The sequence below is a fragment of the Oncorhynchus gorbuscha genome, linkage group LG16 (genome assembly GCF_021184085.1).
Source record: "Oncorhynchus gorbuscha isolate QuinsamMale2020 ecotype Even-year linkage group LG16, OgorEven_v1.0, whole genome shotgun sequence".
Lineage (NCBI taxonomy): Eukaryota > Metazoa > Chordata > Actinopteri > Salmoniformes > Salmonidae > Oncorhynchus > Oncorhynchus gorbuscha.
Window position 1 is genome coordinate 17590912 of NC_060188.1, and position 26842 is coordinate 17617753.

A 26842-nucleotide genomic window follows, 5' to 3' on the forward strand; every position below is an offset into this window, starting at 1 on the left:
GGCCTCCACGTGCCTGTATGACCTCCCTACAATGCCTGGGCATGCTCCTGATGAGGTGGTGGATGGTCTCCTGAGGGATCTCCTCGCAGACCTGGATTAAAGCATCCGCCAACTCCTGGACAGTCTGTGGTGCAACGTGGCGTTGGTGGATGGAGCGAGACATGATGTCCCAGATGTGCTCAATTGGATTCAGGTCTGGAGAACGGGCGGGCCATTCCATAGCATCAATGCCTTCCTCTTGCAGGAACTGCTGACACACTCCAGCCACATGAGGTCTAGCATCGTCTTGCATTAGGAGAAACCCAGGGCCCACCGCACCAGCATATGGTCTCACAAGGGGTCTGAGGATCTCATCTCGGTACCTAATAGCAGTCAGGCTACCTTTGTCGAGCACATGGAGGGCTGTGCGGCCCCCCCAAAGAAATGCCACCCCACACCATGACTGACCCACCGCCAAACCGGTCATGCTGGAGGATGTTGTCCTCAATCAATTGATTGGACATGATTTGGAAAGGCACACACCACAGATTACCGTGCATGTCAACGCAAAAACCATGCCATGAGATCGAAAGAATTGTCCGTAGAGCTCCGAGACAGAATTATGTCGAGGCAGAGATCTGAGGAAGGGTTCCAGAACATTTCTGCAGTATTGAAGGTCCCCAAGAACACAGTGGCCTCCATCATTCTTAAATGGAAGAAGTTTGGAAACACCAAGACTCTTCCTAGAGCTGGCTGCCTGGCCAAACTGAGTAATCGGGGGAAAAGAGCCTTAGTCAGGAAGGTGACTAAGAACCCGATGGTCACTCTGATAGAGCTCTAGAGTTCCTCTGTGGAAATGGGAGAAACTTTCAGAAGGACAACCATCTCTGCAGCACTCCACCAATCAGGCCTTTGTGGTAGAATGGCCATATGGAAGCCACTCCGCAGTAAAAGGCACATGACAGCCCGCTTGGAGTTTTGCAAAACCAAGATTGAACTTTTTGGCCTGAATGCCAAGTGTCACTTCGCGAGGAAACCTTGCACCATCCCTACGGTGAAGCATGATGGTGGCAGCATCATGCTGTGGGATGTTTTTCAGCGGCAGGGACTGGGAGACTAGTCAGGATCGAGACAAAGATGAACGGAGCAAAGTACAGAGAGATCCTTGATGAAAACCTGCACCAGAGCACTCAAGACCACAGACTGGGGCAAAGCTTCAACTTTCAACAGGACATTGACCCTAAGCACACAGGCAAGAGTTGCTTCGGGACAAGTCTCTGAATGTCCTTGAGTGGCCTAGCCAGAGCCCGGACTTGAACCCGATTGAACATCTCTGGAGAGAACTGAAAATAGCTGTGCAGCAATGCTCCCCATCCAACCTGACAGAGCTTGAGAGGATCTGCAGAGGAGAATGGGAGAAACTCCCCAAATACAGGTGTGCCAAGCTTGTAGCGTCATACCCAAGAAGACTGAGTAAAGGGTCTGAATACTTATGTAAATTTGATATTACCATTTTATACCTGTTGTTGTCTTGTCATTATGGGGTATTGTGTGTAGATTGTTGAGTAAAAAAAACTACATATTTTTTAAATAAGACTGTAACCTACAAAAATGTGTAAAAAGTCAAGGAGTCTGAATACTTTCCGAAGTCACTGTATATAACGAGTTTCTTTTTTTGATCATATAAAGTATGTAACTGTAATGGTTTTCTGTATGTGAAGGAGAGTCAGACCAAAATGCAGCGTGGCTATTGCGATCCATGTTTAATGAAACAAAGTAAACACGAATCAAATACAAAAACAATAAACGTAACACGAAAACCGAAACAGCCTAATACTGGTGCAAAGTAACACAGAGACAGTAACAAGGACAATCACCCACAAAACCCAACACCAAACAGGCTACCTAAATATGGTTCCCAAACAGAGACAATGACGAACACCTGCCTCTGATTGAGAACCATATCAGGCCAAACATAGAACTAGACAAACTAGACATGTAACATAGAATGCCCACTCAGCTCACACCCTGACCAACCAAAACATAGAAACATACAAAGCAAACTATGGTCAGGGTGTGACAGTAACGCTATCAATATTCTGTAATTTCACATAATATTTTTCAGATTATTTCTAGGGTCCAGTCTTCAGGAAGTAATACTCAGGCCACATTCTGTTGGCAAGGAATTCCAATCCGTCTGTGTTTCACTTGTCATTGCGTGAGAGGTCAGATTGTGTGTCGCCTCTCTTAGCTTACATAATCACACTACACAGCCTCTGCAAAGCAACACAGACTACACAAATATTTTTTATTTGTTTGGAAATTCAAAAGGGGGACTATGAGATTAGTATTTTGAGTTGTCTTACCCTTTAGTTTTCCACCACTCTTAAACCAATCAGAAAACAAAAGCCTAAGAAATGGGTCAGTGGATCAAAGCAAAGAATGTCTTGCAATTAGCGAGACAACAAGGATCGTTACACTGTTTGCCAACTCTAGGACTGGTTCCCGGCAACCTCGCGGTTAATTAAAAACAACAGTTCACAGCAATGCAAATCTCTGTCCCCCATTTCATTGGTCCCTGAATAGCTCCCACACAAAGGATATCATTATTCACCTTCTAATAGCCAAATGGAAATTGTTTCTGTCTGCCCCTCGCCACCTCATCCCCTGATTATGAAACTGTCTGATGAATTTGGGCTTATGTGAGGCAAATCTGTAGAATCCTCCTCCTATAGGATGATATGAATCTAGGCATTCTATAGGTCTACTATGTGTTATTGCTCCATGAAGCTCCATCCTTTTCTTCTATGAATACACTTGAACTCAATACTGTACAATGGACTTATATAAGACTCAAGGTATTGCACACCAATGCTACCAAACCCAATAATGTCAATGGATCAGAATGTCATTATCTTACTGCCATATCTTATTGTCATATCTCATTGTCATATCTTATTGTTATATAATTTCAGGTTCTTGGTTTTAGGCAATCGTATCTAGGCCACAAGGAACTCCATCTGCTGTGAAGAGGCCAAAAGGCTAGTGACGACACAGGGAGTCTGGGGCAGGGATTAGTTGGCACCCCGGGTCTGAGGGGGTGAGAGATTACAGGACAAGAGTACAGGACAGGATGAGCACTGGGCAAAGTGTCTGTTCGGATCTCTATTTTCACCAACATACAGTAGGTCACACAGGCCCAAACATCAAAACATTGGAACAAATGTATGGCTCATTGCAAAAATAAATGGAGTGCGGATTTTGCTGCAAGTGGCAGATTGAAGTTATTTGTGGGGCAATGGTTGTCAGAAGGGAGATGTATTCCAATGCTCTCAGCATATCATACAGTATCAAATCTCATCCTTCACCTCCCCTTCACACAAAGCCCTGACCTCTGGGTTTGTGGGAGGAGGGGAGGACAGGTGACTCAGCACTTGTGGAGGATGCACTTATACCAAGGACAACGCCGCGCCAACATGTTCATATAGGACCCAATCAATTTGATGAATCCAATGACAATCATATCCTGGTGTTTTTCAGTAACTGGTGTTTCATACAGAATGACACTACCTGGACATAATATGCTCAGGCCAAATCATATTACATGATACAATACTGGATGGGAATACCTCCACACATATCTTTCTAATGTATATGATATAAATTAGTGTGTGTGTGTGTGTGTGTGTGTGTGTGTGTGTGTGTGTGTGTGTGTGTGTGTGTGTGTGTGTGTGTGTGTGTGTGTGTGTGTGTGTGTGTGTGTGTGTGTGTGTGTGTGTGTGTGTGTGTGTGTGTGTGTGTGTGTGTGTGTGTGTGTGTGTGTGTGTGTGATATGGATTACCAGCAAGCGGGAGGTCGGAGGAGGAGGTGGGGGAGGTGGCCAGGGGCTTAGATGTCCTTCAGTTAAACCAGTGAGAAACTGTCGTGCTGCCCCTGGGAAGAAGAGATCATAACAAGCATTCAGCCCGGAGGAAGAGCTGCGTAGAGTGGTGCTGATTCGACGACGATTCCAAAGCTGAGGAGACACGTCGCACAAGACCAAGCAGAATCAAAAGGAAAACGTTTTCTCCCACCGACAGGTAGGCTAAGGCAGGCGAGGAGTAAAGTATTTTTGTCGATAGTGGAAAATAAACATATGGACACAGATTGCAAACTACGCAGTTGGGATGTTTTGGTGTTAAATCTTGCCATTGCCGTTATTTTGTTTAAAGCTAATCAAACATGGTTTACAGTAGCCTATCTTTGCATTTGTTCAAATCTTAATTATTTTGTTGTGAAATTATTAGTTGATAGTTGAGTTTGTCAGGTATGGTCATCGTTTTACTGAAAGAAAGTCAGTCATTTGTAGGTTTGTAGCTGATAGCCTACATACAGACGACCTACAATAAGTAGCCTACATTGTTATACATCTAACAACGCGATTAGTAAACTCTGAAATGTGTTAAACATGGCTGTAACTCGTGTTCTATAAAATAGTTAAATGGAAGTTCATAAGAAAATACCATATTTAGGATTTAATCAGGTTTTGTTATGCATGCCTAGCGTTATCCAATGGCTAGATAGGCTATAGCTTAAGATTTCACGGGCTGTGTCATACATCACACCAATCCTTGAACCTCTAGATGCTCCACGGCACGTCATTGAATTCAAACTATGTTACGGACAGACTACACAGTTTTTGATCAGTGGTGGTTGATCTTATTCCTTTTTGAGGGAAACATTCTCTTTAGTGCTATAGGCAATAGGGAAACATTCAAATGTCACATTATTTAAAAAACTGGTCTTCATATTGTATGGTTCACTGAACCCGCTTGTCTCCCGCTCCGCTGTCCAAGGTCCTGATTATAGCCGGCTAGCTGAACGTATCGCAGGTTGAAGAAATGGCTATCACGTCAAACTTCCTGCCATTGGTCTGTGCATATTTAGCGGCTACCCTGATTGGTCGCATTTTGTGTTTGGAGGGGGCGTGTCTACAGGACGGTAGACAGAAGACCACGCCCAGCCAGGAACCTCACCTGAAAGAGTGCACAATCTATGCTGAGAGTGAGTGAGAGCACTGTGCTTTTTAAAGACAACAACATGCATCGGTCAAACCATGATACAGAGAGAAAATTGCTGTTGGAAGTTTGCTATCTAAATCCTCAATCCTCCTATGAGATGAGGTGTCTCCCCATGGTCATAAATCTATCCATATCTGTTCTCTCATCAGATGCATGTTGTTCAGAGGATGACATCCAGGATCTTAATCCCATGACCAGTGAGAAGAACAGCCCCTGGGACAAGTGTGGGAAACTGAGCCCGAAGTAAGTCTGCGATTTACAGCGGCCTTTGATCATGACTAGCTGATATAACCAATATTTCCAATCTATCACATCAAAGCCAATAGCCAACAGAGACAAAACCATTGCACTGCTGGAGCAAAGAGAGAGTTACATGCTGTGGTATACCCTCCCTCTCTCTCTCTCTCTCTCTCTCTCTCTCTCATCCATCTCTATGACCAGGTGTGAGGACTTCCTGAAGCGTGTGACCTGTTTCTACCGTTGTTCCCCTGATGCAGCCCGCTGGCCACACTCTCACCTCCAGTCCTCCATGCAGGCCGTGCCACTGTGCCACAGCTTCTGCCGTGACTGGTGAGCTCACTACAATAATCTAGGGTCCCCAATGTAAACTGTAGTGAAGGCTCTGCGCTAATCACATCATCCAGCAGTATTACATGTTGATCTGTCATCTGGTCATTGCAACATAACATTTTTCTTCAGGTATGAGGCCTGCCGGATGGACATGACATGTGCTCGTAACTGGGCCAGAGACCCCAGAGGACAGAACTGCACTGGGAACTGTGTGCCGTATCAGCAGGTAGGCTGTTGATTGGATGGGCAGCAGCCAGTCTCATGGGAGGGAGCCATGTTGAGTTGGCTGTAATGCTGTGTTGAGCTGTGTTTTAACCTTGCTATAAATATATATGTATTTTTTTAAAGAGATATTTAGACTCAACGATTCGTTTCTTTGAGGAAGTTAAGAACCGTCCTAGTCTCGTTCTCCAGCTGTGTCTCTTATGATAGAGCTGTAGGAAGATAGAGAAACCTGGCATGCAAGGACACCTGGCATAGCAAATAATCATGGTAGTATAGCTGAGTCAGTGTTAGTTGTACTGGTACTGCTGGTCTCAGTGGTCAGTGAGGGGTTAAGGACACAAAGCATGGCTCAGTGGAATAAAGGAGGGGCTCTGCCAGGGGCGGACTGGGACCAGAAATTGGCCCTGGCATTTCTAACAAACCTGCCAATTTCTTTCCTTGAGGGCCCCACACTGGCCCATTGTTTTTAATTTGAGGCCCCCACACCGGCCCATTTCTTTCCTCAAGGCCCCCATTATTAGCCAGATAATGATTATTTTGCCCAAAAAATCCAAGTTAGACAGGCCCAATGTGATAAAAAATGGTCCAGCCTATCTGGCATTTGTTCAGAATGCCAGATGGCCAGTCCGCCCCTGGGCTCTGCTCTGTACTGCTCCACTGGACAGAGGAGGATATAAAAAGAGGCAGAGTGACCCAGGGCTTGTGCACAGCTGGGACCAACTGTGAACCTCCCAGTCACACACAAACATGCACACACACCAGAGGAGGCTGATGGGAGGAGATGTAAGGGGACGTGCTCAGTGTAATGACTGTATTGGAATGAATGGAATGGTATCAAACACATGAAAAAATAATGGTTTCATTCCAGCCATTCCAGCCATTACACTGAGCCCATCCTCCTATAGCTCCCCACACCATCTCCCTCTGACACACACACACACACACATAATCAGTGGTTGGATGTGATGATGAGAGGTGACAGGAGTGTGTATATGTTTATGTGGAAGAGGCAGGTCAGGGAACCACAAATATACCAAATAAAAACGTAATTATTGTGAGGCCATTCAATTAAAGTTAAGCTGTTCTGAATTTGAGGGTCCTGCTATACGGAGACCTTCAAAAGACCCCAAAAGGAGGAGTCAGAATGTTTGAACAAAACAACTCACATCTAATAGAAATATTGTTAACACAATAAAAATATGTTCACAGATTTATGCTATTCATTAGTTTGACCCTTTGCTTAAGAGCAACTGACGCAATGGAACTCAAATGAGGTTGGAAGCAAGTTGTGTCCAGGCATTTTAATGACGGCTCTTTGAATGATCTTCAGCTGTTCAAAAAACAATTATTTTAACAAAGATAGTAAACAGGTTTGAGGTAAACAGTTTGTAGGTTAGAATGGAATGTTCAGTTTGATTCCTCATCAGACAAAGGAATTGGGAATCTAACTGCACCTCAGCCATTCACATGTCCTCTCTTATCGAGCTGACAATGCCTCAGTCTGCCTCAGGGCCACTGTACACAGCACAGGCAGGCTGCAAATAAATACACGGAAACACACACACTTACACGTTGACTACTGCACTCACATATAGGCTACACACACACAAACAAACACATGCACATACTGCATTCCCACATAAGCTAGACACACACAAAACCATTTGTACATGCACACAGACGTACAAACCATCAAAACGTCCCCCTGGCCCTTCTCCCAGGATCCTCTCTGGCTTTCTCCCTCAACGTCTGTAAGCTCTGCTGGCTCCTCTCCATCGCCTCACTGGCCACAGAAATGTTCTGTGGCTTTTTAACATCATCAACAAGGAAACCGACACTCTCTTCACGCTCTCCACTCAAACACTGGTTCTGAAGTGGGCAATGACTCTGCACTAACATGCACACAGACTGGCAAGCCTGTGTTGCGATAACAGCAGGTTGACGTTTATTGGGATGAATCTCTTATCCCTCAGACAGACAGGATGAGAGAGGGGGAGAGGAGGGAGGAGAGGGGAGGGGGAGAGGAGAGGGGGAGGGAGGAGAGAGGGGGAGAGGAGATGGGGGAGGGAGGAGAGAAAAGAGGGGGAGGGAGGAGAGAGGAGAGAGGGGGAGAGGAGAGAGGAGGGAGGAGAGGGGGAGGGAGGAGAGAGGAGAGGGAGGAGAGAGGAGAGTTGTAACGGTAGCACTTCTTACAAAGTGGTGATGACTCACTCCCCAGAGAATCAGAGCTTACAGATATAGGATCTTAATTTGACCTATAATGTCACAGCAAAATAATAATTCAGCAACAGGATTTAAATGCTTAGCCCATAATGTAGCTGGAGCTGTGGTTAAGCTATTATCTGGCCAAAAGTAGGCAACATGAAAAGTGTAATACTGTTAATATAATTGTGTGTTAGAATGGGTTATCAGTTCATTTAAATAAGAAAGCTCATCTGCATTCAAATTAAATCGAATGTATTTATATAGCCCTTCTTACATCAGCTGATATCTCAAAGTGCTGTACAGAAACCCAGCCTAAAATCCCAAACAGCAAGCAATGCAGTTGTAGAAGCACGGTGGCTAAGAAAAACTCCCTAGAAAGGCCAAAACCTAGGAAGAAACCTAGAGAGGAACCAGGCTATGAGGGGTGGCCAGTCCTCCTCTGGCTGTGCCGGGTGGATATTATAATAGAACATGGCCAAGATTTTCAAATGTTCACAGTAGTTGTCGAGGGTGCAGCAAGTCAGCACCTCAGGAGTAAATGTCAGTTTGCTTTTCATAGCCGATCATTAAGAGTATCTCTACCGCTCCTGCTGTCTCTAGCGAGTTGAAAACAGCAGGTCTGGGACAGGTAGCACATCCGGTGAACAGGTCAGGGTTCCATAGCCGCAGGCAGAACAGTTGAAACTGGAGCAGCAGCACGGCCAGGTGGACTGGGGACAGCAAGGAGTCAACATGCCAGGTAGTCCTGAGGCATGGTCCTAGGGCTCAGATCCTCCGAGAGAGAGAATTAGAGAGAGCATACTTAAATTCACACAGGACACCGGATAAGACAGGAGAAATACTCCAGATATAACAAACTGACCCTAGCCCCCCGACATATAAACTACTGCAGCATAAATACTGGCGGCTGAGACAGGAGGGGTCAGGTGACACTGTGGCCCCATCCGATGATAGGGGGAGGGAGGGCCAGGGCCAAACAGGAAGTTAAAAAAAACACCCACTTGGCCAAAGCACAGCCCCCACCGCTGGCGGTACAGGAAAACTCTCAGCAAAAAAGAGTGATCAAATTAAGATCCTACATCTGTAAATGTGTAGACCCGCGGTGTCTACCATTCTACTAATAAGCTTTTCCAATATCAAGCTTTTCTGAGAAATGTAGGCTTAGACTTCATTATGTTTTTTTTGGCCCTAAAAACTGAATTTGGATTAAAGTGAAGGGGAAAACATATTTATTTCCCTCAATCAGCTGGCTTTTAGATGACAGATGAAGCATGACCTTGTGTGCTGGTCCCCCATGTCTCCAAAAGCCTTTCTCTGTATGATGAGGGCACTAATGGATGGGTGAGAGAGAGGTGGGAGTGGCAGCTGCTGCCTGGCAAATGCTTTGTTTTTTCAGAAAAGGTACATCTTTGTGTAATCAATTATCCCAATTAAAACGAGTGCCTTAATCAGAGGTATAATTTGCAACACACAGAGAAGATAAGGGTCATATTGAATCTAATGTCAAACTACACCTCCAATGATTTGCTCTTTGCTACCACAGATGTACCAGCACGGCCGGGACCTGTGTGAGAGCCTGTGGGGGGACGCCTTCATGACGGTGGAGGATGAGGAGGAGGAACGGGAGGGGGGTGAGGGTATTAGCAATGGTAATGGTGGACGTCCCTGTGGATGTCTGACCCTCAGCCCCTCGGACAGGGAGGTGATCTCTGCCCTCAGGGCCCTGGAGGAAGACCCAGAGGAGCTGGATACCACCAAGAGTGGCTTGCCTCAGTACCGTGCCCCCTGCCACAAGCAGCCCAAGACCAAGTCTGCCACACTGCCCCTGCAGGTGCGGAGGAGCAACACTGTGATGCGGAAACGCTCGGTCGTGGTGGATGATGTGGAGGGTAGTGGGAGTGGGCTGTAGATGAACTGACAGAATCTGATCTCTGAATCTGTAGCTATGTCCCCAAGTTGGGGTTGTCATATCTTGCTCCTATAACTAACCTTACCTCACATACTGTACCTCTCATCATTACGCACCATTATAACCCATCAATCAAATGTTGCTTAGAGACGCACCATATTTTGAAGTAATACCAAACATATAAATCATTATGACATGACATGCCCTTAACACTGTGTAAATAATGTACGAATAGTTACATTGACCGTAACATTATTCTGAAAGATTAAACAATCAACAGCTACAATCAAAGTGTATGACATCATGTTGTATTACAGTCTGTTGTTACATGGTACTTGGCCCAGGGACTGCAGTTGAAAATGAGCCGGCTAGCTAAAACTTGCACATTTATACAGTAGTAATGTTGATTAATGTCCACTGTCCCTGTAAAAGTAAATGTAATAAAGTAAAGTAGTTGCTAAAACAGGTGACACCATTCATGATCGCCATCAATGTTTGGCATGTAATTGTCAGTCATGTAAGCTGATTATAAACATATGCAGTCTTGCAGCTACATTAGTAGGCCTACAAATGAAAATATCTATCATCTTGTGAGGTGCCTGGGACTGCCTCGGTACATATCATACTGTAGAGTTGTGTTTACCCATCAGTGGACTGCAGTAGTTTCTAAACTGCAGTTGTGTAACTTTACCATCAGACTAGGCATACAGGAGATATATACATATCCATACTGAAGCGTCCAAAATTCCTCTATTCCTCAATCCTACACACCTTTTTTTAGACATACCTGTACAACTGTCAACATGCTTGGCATATTTTACTATCGTGATATAACGTAATCTGTTTTCTTGTCATGAAATGTTTGATAGTGGAGGAGGGAAGTAGGGTGTTTGTGATGGTGGTGCACAGCCACATCATTAGAGTGGTTGCCATCCTGCAACCATAGGAGTCAGTCAGCTGTTAAAAATGATGAAGTATTTTATATAGCTGGAGGAAGTCTTGAATTTCAGAAAGAGAATCTGCGCAAAGGACAGACTTAGACTGCTGATGTAGAAACATGACTCATGCCAGTAAGGCTTTTGTGTTAGTATGATAATGCATCAGAACTCTATTCAGGCAATGCCATTCAAGATGCTGTGAAGTAGAATTAGAGCCAAACTCTATAGAATGTCTATAGAAGGGAGGACCAAAAGGGAACCTGTTTGTCTGAGTGTGACATGAATACCTATTTGGGGTTCTTTTGTTTCTTGACATCCTCAATAAACACTGGATTTCAAACGCATTCCATTGGTATTTTCTATTGTGTTGTTATTAGAGCCATTGCCAGATCAAAAGACATAGCAAATATGTGTTCTGTGTTCTCCATATTTAGCACTATCTAACCGTTTGACCTGTCACCTCAGGATAAAAACGCTGTGTATTTTAAGGATGATGTCATCACCAAACATGGTCGCAGGGTCAGTCCACCTCTGATGTTCTCACCATTCCAGCTCAAGCTGGCAGACAGCTTGACAGTTTGATTATGGGAGTGAATAAATATAGTATGTGGTAAATACTGTATGTATTGTTCAAATTACAAAGGCACCACACCACCAGCCTTCAATATGGTTGTTTTAAAATAATAATGCCCCACTCAAATTAGCAGTATGAGACCACACAGTGTGTGTGTGGGTGTGGGTGTGTGGTTTTTTTTCGGGGCTCCTGAGTGGCGCAGCGGTCTAAGGCACTGCATCTCAGTGCTAGAGGCGTCACTACAGACCCTGGTTCGATTCCAGGATGTATCACAACCGGCCGTGATTGGGAGTCCCATAGGGGGGCGCACAATTGGCACAGCATCGTCCAGGTTTGGCCGGGGTAGGCCATCATTGTAAACAAGAATTTGTTCTTAACTGACTTGTCAAGTTTAATATTATTATTTGTCAAGTCAAATAAATAAAATGTGTGTGTGCACTTGCAGGAGGCTAATACAAACAATACAATAAAGTTGTGTGTCATTATAGTCATATCAATAATACCACAATGTACTACTTGACATTTTCCTGCCTAAAGGATAGTCAGCAAAACACAGCCTGCTCCACCCTCTCCAATTCTGCTGCCTAAAGGATAGACAGCAAAACACAGCCTGCTCCACCCTCTCCAATTCTGCTGCCGAAAGGATAGACAGCAAAACACAGCCTGCTCCACCCTCTCCAATTCTGCTGCCTAAAGAATAGACAGCGAAACACAGCCTGCTCCACCCTCTTCAATTTTGCTGCCTAAAGGATAGACAGCAAAACACAGCCTGCTCCACCTTCTCCAATTCTGCTGCCTAAAGGATAGACAGCAAAACACAGCCTGCTCCACCCACTCCAATTCTCCTGCACATTATAAAGGCACACTCTCATCCCTTCCTTCTTCTGTATAATTCCTAGGATTGATAGATCCTGTTTCTGCCCATGTACAGTACATTATAGAGAGATTATAAACAGAATGTACAGGCAACTGCCAAAATAATGGAAATATTTGAGTAAATTAAGGATTTAAAGTATATTGAAAGCAGGTACTTTCACATAGGTGTGGTAATTAGTTAAATTAAGCATTTAACATTGCACCATCAAATCAAATCATATTGGTCACATACACATGGTTAGCAGATGTTAATGCGAGTGTAGCGAAATGCTTGTGCTTCTGGTTCTGACAGTGCAGTACTATCTAACAATTCCCCAACAACTACCTAATACACACAAATCTAAAGAGAGGAATAAGAATATGTACATATAAATATATGGATGAGCAGCACAGGCATGGTGCAGTAGATGGTATAAGGTACAGTATGTACATATGAGATGAGTAATGTAAGATAAGTAAACATTATTAAAGTGGCTTCGTTTAAAGTGACTAGTGATCCATTCATTAAAGTGGCCTGTGATATGAGTCTGTATGTATGCAGCAGCCTCACTGAGTTAGTGATTGCTGTTTTTCAGTCTCTCGGTCCCAGCTTTGATGCACCTGTACTGACCTCGCCTTCTGGATGGTAGCGGTGAACAGGCAGTGGCTTGGGTGGTTGTTGTCCTAGATTATCTTTTTGGCCTTTCTGTAACATTGGGTACTGTAGATGTCTTGGAGGGCAGGTAGTTTGCCCTCTGTGATGCGTTGTGCAGACCGCACCACCCTCTGGAGAGCCTTGCGGTTGAGGGCGGTGCAATTGCCGTACCAGGCGGTGATACAGCCTGACAGGATGCTCTTGATTGTGCACCAGTAAAGGTTTGTCAGGGTTTTAGGTGACAAGTAACATTTCTTCAGCCTCCTAAGGTTGAAGAGGCGCTGTTGTGCCTTCTTCACCACACTGTCTCTGTGGGTGGACCATTTCAGTTTGTCTGTGATGTGTACGCAGAGGAACTTAACACTTTCCACCTGCTTAGGGTCATGAATAAAAATGTTGGGCACGTCCTTATTTTGTCTACCATAGCTATGACCCCACAGGATGACGATGCCCCTATCCACAGGGCACGAGTGGTCACTGAACGGTTTGATGAGCATGAAAACTATGTAAACCATATGCCATGGCCGCCACAGTCACTAGATCTCAACCCAATTGAACACTTATGGGAGATTATGGAGTGACGCCTGAGACAGCGTTTTCTACCATCATAAACAAAACTCCAAATTATGGAGTTTCTCGTGGAAGAATGGGTTGCATCACTCCAATAGAGTTCCAGACACTTGTAGAATCTATGTCAAGGTGCATTGAAGCTGTTCTTGCTCGTGGTGACCCAACGCCCTATTAAGACACTTTATGTTGGCGGTGTTTCCTTTATTTTGGCAGTTATCTGTAGCTCTATATCATTTTACACAGTGGGTCTTTAAGTTCTGACAGGCCTGTTTTTTCCCCTGTGCGCTTTATTAAAAATATTGTTAGGGGGCAGTGTCATTGAACTCCAGCAGTAGAATACATTGCTCGTCAAATCATTGTTCAAAATCATTAGGCCTGTCTATGCTTTATTTCTTAAAGTCTAAGCCGCTGATACCATGGATCATTTTGCTATTTGATTAAGAATTTGATATTGAATTTGGCCTTTACTACTTTTGTCCATAGAAACAAATTGAATTACACATTCATAAATGGCAACAAAAAAAGACAGTCAAAAAAATAAATCATATGGAATAAGGTTTTGAAGTCTCTGTCCTAAAAGTTCAAAGATGAGACACAATAATTGTAACAGAAGACACATTTAACATCTAAATATTATTGGTAACAGAACAAATAACCGAATAATAACTGCAGATGAAATAGTACTGCAATTGAAAATTGTACATCCAATATAGGCTACTGCATGTTAGCAGATACCCATAGACTTACACTAGTTACGCTAGTTAGCATTGGCGTGCGAAACTACCTCTTAACTTCCTTTATTCTGAACACAGAGGCATAAAAATGGTATCCATGAGTTCATTTGACTCTGCCAAAATACCGAAATATGCATTTAAGAGCTAGAATTGATGTTGTACCCTATGTTGTGATTCTCACCAATGTTGTGGTCTTCTCACACTATTCAAACAACACAATTCAATAAATGGCTTATGAAGCTCTCTAAGCCTATAGATCATATAGAATTTTTAAAACAAATAATCTGAACTAAAGACACAGACAATACTGTGCAGCCATCTTCATCGACCTGGCCACGGCCTTCGACTCCGTCAATCACAGCATTCTTATCGGCAGACTCAACAGCCTTGGTTTCTCAAATGACTGCCTCGCCTGGTTCACCAACTACTTCCCAGATAGAGTTCAGTGTGTCAAATCGGAGGGCCTGTTGTCCGGACCTGTGGCAGTCTCTATGGGGGTGCCACAGGGTTCAATTCTTAGGCCAACTCTTTTCTCTGTATACATCAATGATGTCACTCTTGCTGCTGGTGATTCTCTGATCCACCTATACGCAGACAATACCATTCGGTATACTTCTGGCCCTTCTTTGGACACTGTGTTAACAAACCTCCAGATGAGCTTCAATGCCATACAACACTCCTTACATGGCCTCCAACTGCTCTTAAATGCAAGTAAAACTAAATGCATGCTCCTCAACCGATCAACCCGCACCTGCCCGCCCCTCTAGCATCACTACTCTGGACGGTTCTGACTTAGAATACGTGGACAACTACAAATACCTAGGTGTCTGGTTAGACTGTAAACGCTCTTTCCAGACTCACATGAAGAATCTCCAATCCAAAATTAAATCTAGAATCGACTTCCTATTTCGCAACAAAGCATCCTTCACTCATGCTGCTAAACATACCCTCGTAAAACTGACTATCCTACCGGTCCTTGACTTGTTTGTGCGGCATTGAGGTTTTCTGGTATTTTTTTATTTCAGCTAATTACACATGGGACCAACACTTTAAATGTTGCATTCATATTTTTGTTAAATGTAGTTGTAGTTATAGACGTGTTGCGTTCAACGAATCAGCAAGTCGGATTTCCGAGTTTCCTAGTACCGATTAGGATGAGTGTGGCATATCCCCCAAAAAGACAGTAACCTACAGTAGGAAGATTGGCAGAAACTACTTCTCCAACAGAAATACCGATCACGCTGGTAGGCGATGTCATAGCGACATTTGCTAGCTAAACTCATGTGCAGAAACCGGGTCTAACGCTCTTCTCGCGCCAAACTGCGCATGTGCATGCCGTCAGTTCAAAGGCACACCTTGAATATAAAGATGTTTTTGACGAAAATGTAAATGTGTCAGTTCGACACTTGCACGAAGTTCAGGTAATAATATGTTAAATTACTTAAGACATTGACTCGAATCTAGGTTGTGCCTTCAGATTTAGAAAATTAACAACTAAGGAAGAACGTTTTAGTTCTCTCATTGACTTCTCAAACCCCCGCCTAGTCTGCGTGGTCATTTTCTCGGAAGTCTCGCAATGTTGTGTGTCTGGGTTTAGAAACTCTGTGATATTCATTTTCCGCGATTGATAACGTCAATCAAATTCTTCACTTACAGAAAGCTGAGACAGATTATTCTCGCGGGATTTGCATCTCCTCAGCTTTTAGTTACTGGTCAGTTGTTGATCAACTTTATTACTATGTCCGTGTTCTGACAGCAGTAATGGCCTAGTCTATATGCTCAACCCTTTACCTGTTCTAATCTTCCTCCCTACTGTCGTGTCTTTGGCTATGCCGGATTAAGTGATATGACATGCTATTCTATAAAATCATTTCTCCATAATGAATATTACCTGAGCTAATCATGTAAATGTAATTAACTAGAGAGTCGGGCACCAGAAAATAATATTTATAGAGCTGTTATCTTCCGAATAAACTCTTAAAGACCTAGTAATATTTTACATCAATAGCAGTCAATATTAATCGTCATCTTAATTCAGTCTCATCTGAAAGTTGTAAATTCTTGGTTATCTGCACGAACCCTGGCTAACAAGTTGAACCAGCAATACAAAATTGGGTTTAATTATTTATTTACTAAATACCTAACTAATCACACAGAATTACACATAATTAAATCATAACTTGATTACAAATTACGCCATAAAGGAAAACGTCCCTAACGGGCGGAACATATATGACAGCTTGTTACACAAAAGAAAAGGGGCTTGGTTTGAGTGAAAGAGCAGGAAGAATGAGGAACAAAGGGCGAAGCTGTGCTATCGTAAATACAGTATCTTATGCATTCTAAATGACTGCCCATTTGGAAAAGGAAAATGCAATAAATATTTACTCTGAGCTGGGGTTCGGTAGGTTGGTGGTAGATGGAAGGCCGTGTTGCCCAACCGAGTCCTTCGTCCTTTGAAGAATGTCTCTGCTGTTAAATTGAATCCGTTGTAGTAACGTTGTTGTGGGGTAGACAGGATACTCTGTCTGTTTCCTCCAAACCCTCGTTTGCAGCGCCTGATGCTAACTCAACGGCTAGGAGGTATCACTTCTGTAGTGAATAAGAGTTCAAAGTTCATACCATTTCTAACCAAAGCTCACGCTGATGTTGGCTTCGTTCTGTAGTTATTATCTTAACCATTCTACATCGGACCGTCATCCTCACATCCTCGGAACAGGAGGTTATATTGTCGTCAAGGCTTTATATAGGAAGGAAGAGGAGGGCGTGTCTGAAAAGTTTTATAGCCCATGTCCCTTCACCTTATGAAAACCCAAATCTCACATTTTAGAAGCTAAAATCACATTTCATCCCATCACAAATCATTTAATATTCAAACATTTACATTGAACAACAATTCCATGTGAATCCGATAACTCTGATGTGTAGACTTTCCACTGTAGAGTTTATGTCATCTTATCATTGATGAGAATGTCTCAGATGACAACCGAACTGACATCATATTCATTAGTACCACTGCATATGTTCAATTGGTCGGATTACCAGAATATAGTTAATTTCCCCCCACCTTCTGATGTTCCCAGAATATCTATGTTAACCAAGGGTTTTGAAAATGTAACATCAGTAGGGTAGAGAGAGGAAAAGGGGGGGGGGAGTATTTATTACTGTCATAAACCTACCCCCAGGCCAACGTCATGACACTACTGTCCAGAGGTCTGTTTCTGATTGGTGACAAGGAAATCCTGAGGCAGATCCCCATCAATGACTTGCCAGTAGCGTGCTCTGTGGATGAGACACTGTGCCTGGTGCAGGCCTTCCAGCACACTGACAAGTTTGGAGAGGGTAAGAGGAGGAGGGGACAGAGAGCAGGTTGGGGATTTAGAGTAGCATGTGCTGACATCTTAGGACATGGCAGGAGACTCATATTGTTAGACACCAATAGACCTCCATTGTATGCACTCTAGTGCTACTTGACCTCTAGCCCCTCTTCACCTCAGTTCCTATTCTTATTAGAATATACAGTACATTTAGTGAGCAAATGTGTTTGATATACACTGTATGGTCACAGGGCAGATGTGTGACTTGTTTCTCTTTACAGTGTGCCCAGCCGGAAGGAGACCAGGGAGAGACACCATCGTCCCAGACATCCAGAAGAGCAAGGAGTTTTTCTCCAAACAGAACTGATCCATCCACATCTCCGTAGAGGTGCTACGTCTATACAGGGTACTAACTGAGCACTTACTGTTGTTAGCTGGATCGCTGACTGACTGAGTCTGCTGATCGCATTGATTCTGTGTCAACTACACTGTCAGTGAGGATGTGTTTTGTGAGAGTTCTTGAAAAGTATATATCATTTGTGTATTAGGCTTGATGTTGATTCCATCACGGGGCTTATTTTACTGCTGTTCTCAAATTATTTTTTAATTTTTAACTTATCTAACTTCTACTTAACACATATTTTTATGAAAACTGCATTGTTAGTTAAGGGCTTGTAATTAAGCATTTCACTGTAAGGTAAACATGTTGTATTCGGTGCATGTGACAAATAACATTTGATTTGTTTTGATTACAATTCAAACCGTGCCATGTGAGTATGAACAGGGGTGTTAAGAAAAAAACAGAATTTCTAGCTAAATTGTTCTCTAGTTTTGTTTGTAGTGATGAGGCATTTGGAAGTTGCTTTTGCCTTTTTAAAGAAAATATAGTTTAAAACCAAGTATTTTATTCAGTATTTTTATATTGGAAAATGACATAAACACTGGTATAGAGTTAATAGTAAGCTTTAGTTACTAACCACTAGATGGTGCTATGCACATATTCAACAAGCAATGTCACTGTTTTTCTGGAACACATTGGTTTTGTATAGGTTTTGTTAATTGATACAATAAAAACAAATTCGTTTTAAAGAGCAACTGCCCCTAAAAAACAACTTCTTATTTAGAAAACAGCCTAAGTGGCATCGAGTCATAAACATTCAGTCTGTTGTCTAAATTTAGTGTAATGTGTAAATAGGATCATTTTGGTCATAGTCTCATCTAAAACTGAGTTTTGTGGGACTTGTGGTCGTGATTGCATCACAATGTAAATTAAGGTTGGGTTTGTTTCAATCCTGCCCACAGCTGGCAGTACACAAGTAATCATTAATTCGGAGTGCAGCTGCAAGTTACCAGATTGTAATGCCTGTGCTTGGGTTGCCTTTGGATATGCTGTACCAATGGGGCTAGTTAGGGACCATGGCTAAATTACACAATGTACATGGGACAATATGTAAAAAATCCAATAGCTGCAAATGTCAATGACTTAAATACCTCAAACCAACTATAAATTGTAGAAATGATAATACAAAAATGTAAAACACGATGATAACTAACAGGTGTACAACATGAAAATATTTGTATTTACATTGTGTAATTTATTGACAGTCCGCTAATTGGCAAAATAGTTTGGTTAACTCTTCCCACCTGCGAACACACACACACAAGACACCCACATCAAACCACACCCTGATATCAACTCATGTTTTGAATTCAGTCATGGCCGCTGGCATTTCTTAATTAACCTATGGTAATCTAAAAACGAGGCCAGATCAGGAAGTGTAGTTGCCCTTTTAAAGAGTTTATATTGTAATAGATTATAAACATTCTCTATTTTTGAATGACCCCACTTGTTATGACGAAACTGCTTCTTGTATCTCCCAGGGTGATAGTGAACCCTGCATGTCTCAGAAGAGGTTATAATCTGTTCCCTGTGTTCCAGAGGTCATTCATGGTGAGCTGCACAGTGTACACTGCATATCACCTCCATTCTATTACAACTTAACTCACTCCTCTGGTGACACATGGGACTGAGAAACCAGACATTATGTAGACTCCTACTTATCACAAATTGACTGTCTTTAAAAGATTATGGGATTACCTCCCTCGGTTTGAGATAGATGGAAAAAGTTTGTAGTAGTGTTTTAGATTATTCCTATTGAAGACCCATGTCGCCTTTTAGATAGACATTCAGCATGCAAAATCCCATTCAATCTGCATTGTCCTACGTAGGTCTAAATGTCTCGGAAATGAGTTATGTAATTATTGAAAGAAGCTCAGATGGCCATGGTGAGGTGGGAGGAATATGTATGATGCGAGAGAAATGTGGGAGATGGAGCGAGAGAGTGAGGCCCGTAGGAGTGAACGGGGGCTAGAGGGGAGGAAAATAAACCCACCCCAGATCTTCATACGTCATCACTTGCATCACAGATATTCCCACAGACATGGTTGGTTGTGGACTGTGGTAGCGAGAAGCTGAAATGGGCAGGTTGTGCGTGTGTATTTATACATGTTGTGTAGGCCTATACATAAATAACCATGTTAACACCATGTTTTTATGTATTTCCCCCTTGGTGGGATCTGAGAAATCAAGTATCCAAAAAACATTGTTCCATCTGGCAATGGAACATTTACGTTCCCACCAATGTGTCGAGAAGTGAAAACAATAGAAGAGTACAAGAAATTGGTATAGGAAAGAGAAGTGTTAAATTAGGACACCTTAGCTCTTGACTATCACATTTTAATTATGTATGTGTTATAACAAAATCAAAATAATTAAATCTTACACAAGTTTTTTGTACTAAAACATTGAAATGGTGGAAACTGCACTTGTTTTTATGAATACTAGTAGGACTATTTCAACTGAAAGATACACAAATGGAATACACGTAGGTGTCGTAGCTGATATTTTCCATATTGGGGCATCATTTTTTTTTAAAGTGTTAACCTCTCTCCAAAACAGCTGAGGTGAGAAAGTGTGTCAAAACCCCAGCGTTCAGCGATTCTTTTGAAGTGGTTTTATTTTATTTTATTCTCAAGTGTGCTGAAGGATGTGGAGAGCAGGCTGGCTGGGTTGTTTGCCTAGCTGGCTGCTGTAGCCTACATCATTAACTGCTTAACAGGACAGAATTCCCCTCCTGTTTTTCTGAGAGCAGCTTGTGCATACTCAATAACTCCACTGTCTGCCAAAGACCGCAAAACAACAGGAGTTGCAACTGTTGCCAACTTTGAAGGGCTTGAATTTAAAAAACTGTTTGGATAAGAAGATAATGTATGATGACTAATCTTCAATTAACTCGACTTTACTGGGACTTTTCCCTATATCCCTGACTCAATTCAAAGAGAATAGGGCCTCACATATTTTTCTGATGTCGCCACAATGTTCTTGTCCTTGGCAATGCCAACTCAACCCATCCATACACACAGATGCGCTAACACACCAGATGCCCACTCGCTTCTACTGTTCTGCCAAGCGGTGTGGCATCTTTAAACACCCCCGGCATTCCAAAGGCCACTGTCACTTCCATGTGCACTCATTCAAATATAAAGACCCGAATCTGTCTTAACTGTCTGTGGTGTGTACGCAACCACCATGTTAAGTTACCCTGGCTAGGCATCATGGGAAACAATGTGCCCAGAATGAGCTGGTGGCCATAAGTCTTTATACAAATAGATGATTCAACTAGAGAATTGATGGACTGAGGACAGACACCTTGAATATGGGACGACTGAATATTTTTGTCTAGTGGTTGACCACTTCATGCCATATGAAAAATGTATATACAACATACTGTAATTTAAAATAGTCAAGTTAGTGGCTGAACTTTGTAGTTATTTATTGATCACCCTTGCGAAATTATGACTGTGCCAAGCCCATATCTGGTCAAAGTTAGTTTATCCTTGTTATGCTCCTTAGCTCAGTACTTAATGACCCTATGCGCCAGGTAGTTTCAATAATAATATTGGAAATTCCATTGTGCCAAACCATCTTATTGATACAAAGTGTAATGAAACCAATTTGCGAGGAAGGCGGGAGTTCCCATAAAGATTCGCTCACAGTGACGTAATCTCTACCAGAAGAGTCCTTATATGGACACGCTGTGCGTAAAAGGTAACGCGCTGACGTTCTGGACATGAAGGCCTGAATGTAGTCTAATAGCATCGAATCTCTCATTGTAAAGGAGCATGACCTAAACCCATCTTCAATGAAAACTAGCCATTTGATTCACACGCGTAAGGTGGTTGTTTATGCATAACACTAGACTTCAGTAAATCCTCTGCGCATATAGCCATCATACTTCAACGACCAATATAGTTTCAATGTCGCATTTTTTATCAAACACCATGAATGGCATAATGACACCAATAGACAAACATGAAGCCAAAATCGTTTTGAACATGAGACTTTACTTAAATATACATCGCACAAATAAAAAATACATTGTAAACATGACAAAAATATTAATTTGTCAGGATCAACCTGGCAAACAATAACTTAAACATTTAATGAATGCAGCATTGCATGACGATATGCAAAATTACAAACAATACCATAACATTTCCATTGATTAGGTATCAAAACCAGCCTATCAAGTGGTCTCTGGTTTGTTTTTCTAGTCACTCAGTGTCAGTGTCTATGTTCAGTCTGGATGCTGTTCCTGTTGTCATGTATATGGATATATGGTCCCTTGTGCGGTGTCCAGCATCCGGAAGTACCATTTGTCAGTCTTTTACCCGAAATGAGAGCAGCCTACACAGCCTGCAGCCGTATCGTCATTACCAACAATAGCCTGCCGGTATATGGCCTCCTCCAGTGCGGTTCATGTAGAACATTCCTCCAGTGTTGTCACTTCTAAATTATGAATTTCTCTGCGTAATGCCCTCGCCTCTCCATTTAAAATGCCTCCATTTTGCTCGTCAACATCAGCTGACAGCCGCTGCTAACATGTGTCAGGACTTTCTGTTTGAGCTGGGCGACTTGTTCACGAAGCACATTCGCTGTGTTGGAGAGCCCAGCATTGTCCGACTTCAGAACTTTCACCTTGTCCTCCAGCCTGGAGATGCGCTCCAGTTTGCGGCGCCGGCATTTGGTTGCTGCTAATCGATTTCTAAGCCTCTTCCGCTCGGCCTTGATTATCTCTTGGTTTTCCATGTCGATTGGGGACATTGGTGGGGAACCGTCGCTGCTGTGTAGATCAGGGACGGTTTGTGGTTCTTCTTTGAAAGCCACAAGGCGCTGTGGATGGACCCCAGCGCCAGGTAGAGAGTACTGAAAGGGGTGTGACGCGTGCGTCAACGTCTGTGGGTGATGGCTCTGCTGGTGGTGCGGCGGTAAGTAGTTGATAGTGGTACTGGGGTAACTGGATGTAGAAGAGGGTTAGTGTTTGGGCAATAAGCGTTCAGTGTTGTGTAGATTGGAGGCTCGGGCTGCAGGGAGGAGCCGAAGACACTAGAGGCCGCCGCCGAACAGGTCGTCACACCACCCGCTCCAATAGACACGTTGGGCGGGGCCATGGGCATATGGTTTATCTTGTGGAGCTCGTCCAGGGCTTTCACGAAGCCCTCCGCAAAGCCCTCCTGCTCATCAGTGATGCTCCGGTTGTAGAAGTACTGGCCTGGGGTGGGAGTAGTAATTATACCGTTACTGTTTTGGATGATAAGCCTTTCGAGTTCAGGGGAAGCAAGCTTCAGTGACCCGACGTCCTGGTGCGCTGCTTGGTACAAGTCAGACTTGAGGTTGCGATATGGCTCTGTCATGTTCAAATTCATATTCTGCTTTAGGAGTTTGTAGTCGTGCAATCCAGCATCAGAGTGGCCATAAGCCGAGGTAAAAGAGTCGTCATGATAAAAAGGCTGCTCCATTTTTGTAGACATAAAGTCGTAGGAAAGTGAGCTTACCAGTTGTTTAAACAGTCTCAGGATATTGGTCAACAAATGACGGTGTCAGCAAAACGTAGGCCTGCGCATCAACGCAAGCACCCCTCTTTTTCAGCAATGACCCAAGTTCAAAACTAAAAAGAATTTAACTTCTAAAAGTGAGGGAAAATCCAAGATGTAGAACAGAGCAGTGGTCCACGAAGGCTGTCAACGGATGAATGACCGCAGTATTGTCGTGGTCCAATGTCTTGAGCGATCTTTTTCAACCTTCTAAAAGAAAAACCTTTATACCCACACATAAGGTTGCGTTCAGGGTATGTTGTTCTATATGATAAATTCACTCTGAGTGAGCAGCTTGTAACATGCCTTTTTATATACACACCAAACATTGGGCTAGTTCGTGTTGCATGGCCCGGTGCCACGGGTGAGCGTAGTCTGTGTATTTTAGACTATTCCATTGGTCCGTTAATAAAATCTCCTCCCACCCGGTGCACTGGCGATGGAAAACGAATCAGCCCACATGTATGCTGTCAAGATTGGCAAAGGGAATTGATTGGATAGAAACTATTTGTGCACGCCCAACAACGTAACGTCATGATTATGACGCGATTGCCAGGAACTACTTTGATTGTAAACCTATCGTTAACAGGCTCATGAAGGCAAGAAAAGTGAACAGTGAAGCAGGGCTGTATTAAGAATATACTTCTATACATTCTTCACCTAATTTATTGAAATCGCTGTGCAGACTAATACACAAGGACGTGTAGACTAATGTGTCAACATGTTTGTAGGCTGTTGATATACGTTGTTTTGTGATCTGACTGTTATATTGTAACTACACTACGACTACGTTACTGTGATGTTGCACGGTCCACATTGTTACATGGTTACAAATTGATAGGCATTGTCCATCAGACAACTGAACTGCGCTGCCTAGGCCTACATATTATGTGGACGCCATATTTTGTAGGCATATACAATTAGTTGCAATTCACTTGTTAATTTTAAAGCAAGTTTGTTTGATGAATTGCATGTAGCATGGATAGCTATTAGCCTAATTTTCTGCTGAAATTATATTTGATTGTTCCGTGTCCAAATGTGATGTACAATGCCGCGATGGGGCTAACGTAACCGTGGAGACCACATAATGTACACCATGTATTAACTATATATATATTGATATACTAATGTTGGATCGAGTATTTAGTTCTGAAGAGAAAATCCGCGTTCCATATTTGGGCATGCCGACGCGTTAGTTCCTCTGAGAGAACGGGGAAGCTGCCCCCCTCAACCTCATTCCAGCAACATTCCTGTTGTATAAAGCTCATCCGTCTGAGAGCTAGGGACTTTTTGTTTGAATAATTTTAGATGAAAGCTAAAATTTCTCAGCTACATTTTGTATTGTTGGAAGGCAACTCCTTTACTGAGTTCATGGTTATCAATTGATTTAATGTACCACATGAGTCTTGTTTAATTGTAATTAATTAGTTAAAATGAATAATTCAATGTTTTCCAATTGTAGCAGCGCTATTGCCCTTTCTCATCTTATGTACAGTGCATTCGGAAAGTATTCAGACCCCTTGACTTTTTCCACATTTTGTTACATTACAGCCTTATTCTAAAATGTATTAAATTGTTGTTGTTTTTTTCATCAATCAACACACAATAATGACAAAGCAAAACAGGTTTTTAGAAATGTTTGCAAATGTATTAAAATGTAGTAATGTAGTAAGATTAGGGAGGTAAGGAAATAAAAAAAGCAAAAAAATAAATAACAATATGGGGATGAGGTAGTTGGGTGGGCTATTTACAGATGGGCTGAGTACAGGTGCAATGATCGGTAAGCTGCTTTAACAGCTGATGCTTAAAGTTAGTGAGGGAGATATAAGACTCCAGCTTCAGTGGTTTTTGCAATTAGTTCCAGTCATTGGCAGCAGAGAACTGGAAGGAAAGGCGGCCAAACGAGGAGTTGGCTTTGGCGATGACCAGTGAAATATACCTGCTGGAGCGAGTCCCACGGGTGGGTGCTGCTATGGTGACCAGTGAGCTGAGATAAGGCGGGGCTTTACCTAGCAAAGACTTTTAGGTGACCTAGAGCCAGTGGCTTTGGCGACGAATATGAAGCGAGGGCCAGCCAACGAGAGCGTACAGGTCACAGTGGCGGGTAGTATATGGGGCTTTGGTGACAAAATCTGATGGCACTGTGATAGACTGCATCCAAATGGATAAGTAGAGTGTTGGAGGCTATTTTGTAAATGACATCGCCGAAGTCAAGGATCGGTAGGATAGTCAGTTTTACGAGGGTATGTTTGGCAGCATGAGTGAAGGATTCTTTGTTGCGAAATAAGAAGCAGATTCTAGATTTAATTTTGGATTGGAGATGCTTAATGTGAGACTGGAAGGAGAGTTTACAGTCTAACCAGACACCTAGCTATTTGTAGTTGTCCACATATTCTAAGTCAGAACCGTCCAGAGTAGTGATACTAGACGGGCAGGCGGGTGCGGGCAGCGATCGGTTGAAGAGCATGCATTTAGTTTTACTTGCATTTAAGAGCAGTTGGAGGCCATGGAAGGAGTGTTGTATGGCATTGAAGCTCGTCTGGAGGTTTGTTAACACAGTGTCCAAAGAAGGGCCAGAAGTATACCGAATGGTGTCGTCTGCATAGAGGTGGATCAGAGAATCACCAGCAGCAAGAGCGACATCATTGATGTATACAAAGAAAGAGTCGGCCCGAGAATTGAACCCTGTGGAACCCCCATAGAGACAAAAAGAGGTACCGACAATTTGAGAAACCAAGGCTGTTGAGTCTGCCAATAAGAATGCGGTGATTGACAGAGTCGAATGCCTTGGCCAGGTCGATGAAGACGGTTGCACAGTATTGTGTTTTATCGATGGTGGTTATGGTATCATTTAGGACCTTGAGCGTGGCTGAGGTGCACCTATGACCTGCTCAGAAACCAGATTGCATAGCAGGGAATGTACGGTGGGATTCAAAATGGTCGGTGATCTGTTTGGTAACATGGCATTCGAGGACTTTAGAAAGACAGGGTAGGATGGATATAAGTCTGTAACAGTTTGCGTCTCGAGTGTATCCCCCTTTGAAGAGGGGGGTGACCGCGGCAGCTTTCCTATTTTTAGGGATCTCAGACGATAAGAAAGAGAGGTTGAATTGTCTAGTAAAAGGGGTTGCAACAATTGCGGCAGATAATTTTAGAAAGAGAGGGTCCAGATTGTCTAACCCAGCTGATTTGTAGGGGTCCAGATTTCACAGCTCTTTCAGAACATCAGCTATCTGGATTTGGGTGAAGGAGAAATGGGGGAGGCTTGGGCAAGTTGTTTCGGGGGATGCAGAGCTGTTGACCGGGGTAGGGGTAGC

General features: G+C 43.0%; 2 protein-coding genes across 2 annotated transcripts; one reads left to right on the top strand and one right to left on the bottom strand.

Moving 5' to 3' along the window:
* The first annotated feature begins 3892 nt into the window (after positions 1-3892).
* Positions 3893-11230, top strand: LOC123998714 (riboflavin-binding protein-like). Its single transcript, XM_046303810.1, has 6 exons — positions 3893-4058; positions 4815-5022; positions 5189-5282; positions 5481-5609; positions 5739-5835; positions 9583-11230. Exons 2-6 carry the CDS (start codon positions 4860-4862, stop codon positions 9946-9948), a joined length of 849 nt encoding a protein of 282 aa, XP_046159766.1. The 5' UTR covers positions 3893-4058; positions 4815-4859; the 3' UTR covers positions 9949-11230.
* Positions 11231-21975: 10745 nt separating this feature from the next.
* Positions 21976-23822, bottom strand: LOC124000711 (transcription factor jun-B-like). Its single transcript, XM_046307283.1, is given in 2 exon segments — positions 21976-22964; positions 22967-23822. Coding segments are annotated over 2 exon segments (978 nt in total). The 5' UTR covers positions 23463-23822; the 3' UTR covers positions 21976-22482.
* Positions 23823-26842: the final 3020 nt, after the last annotated feature.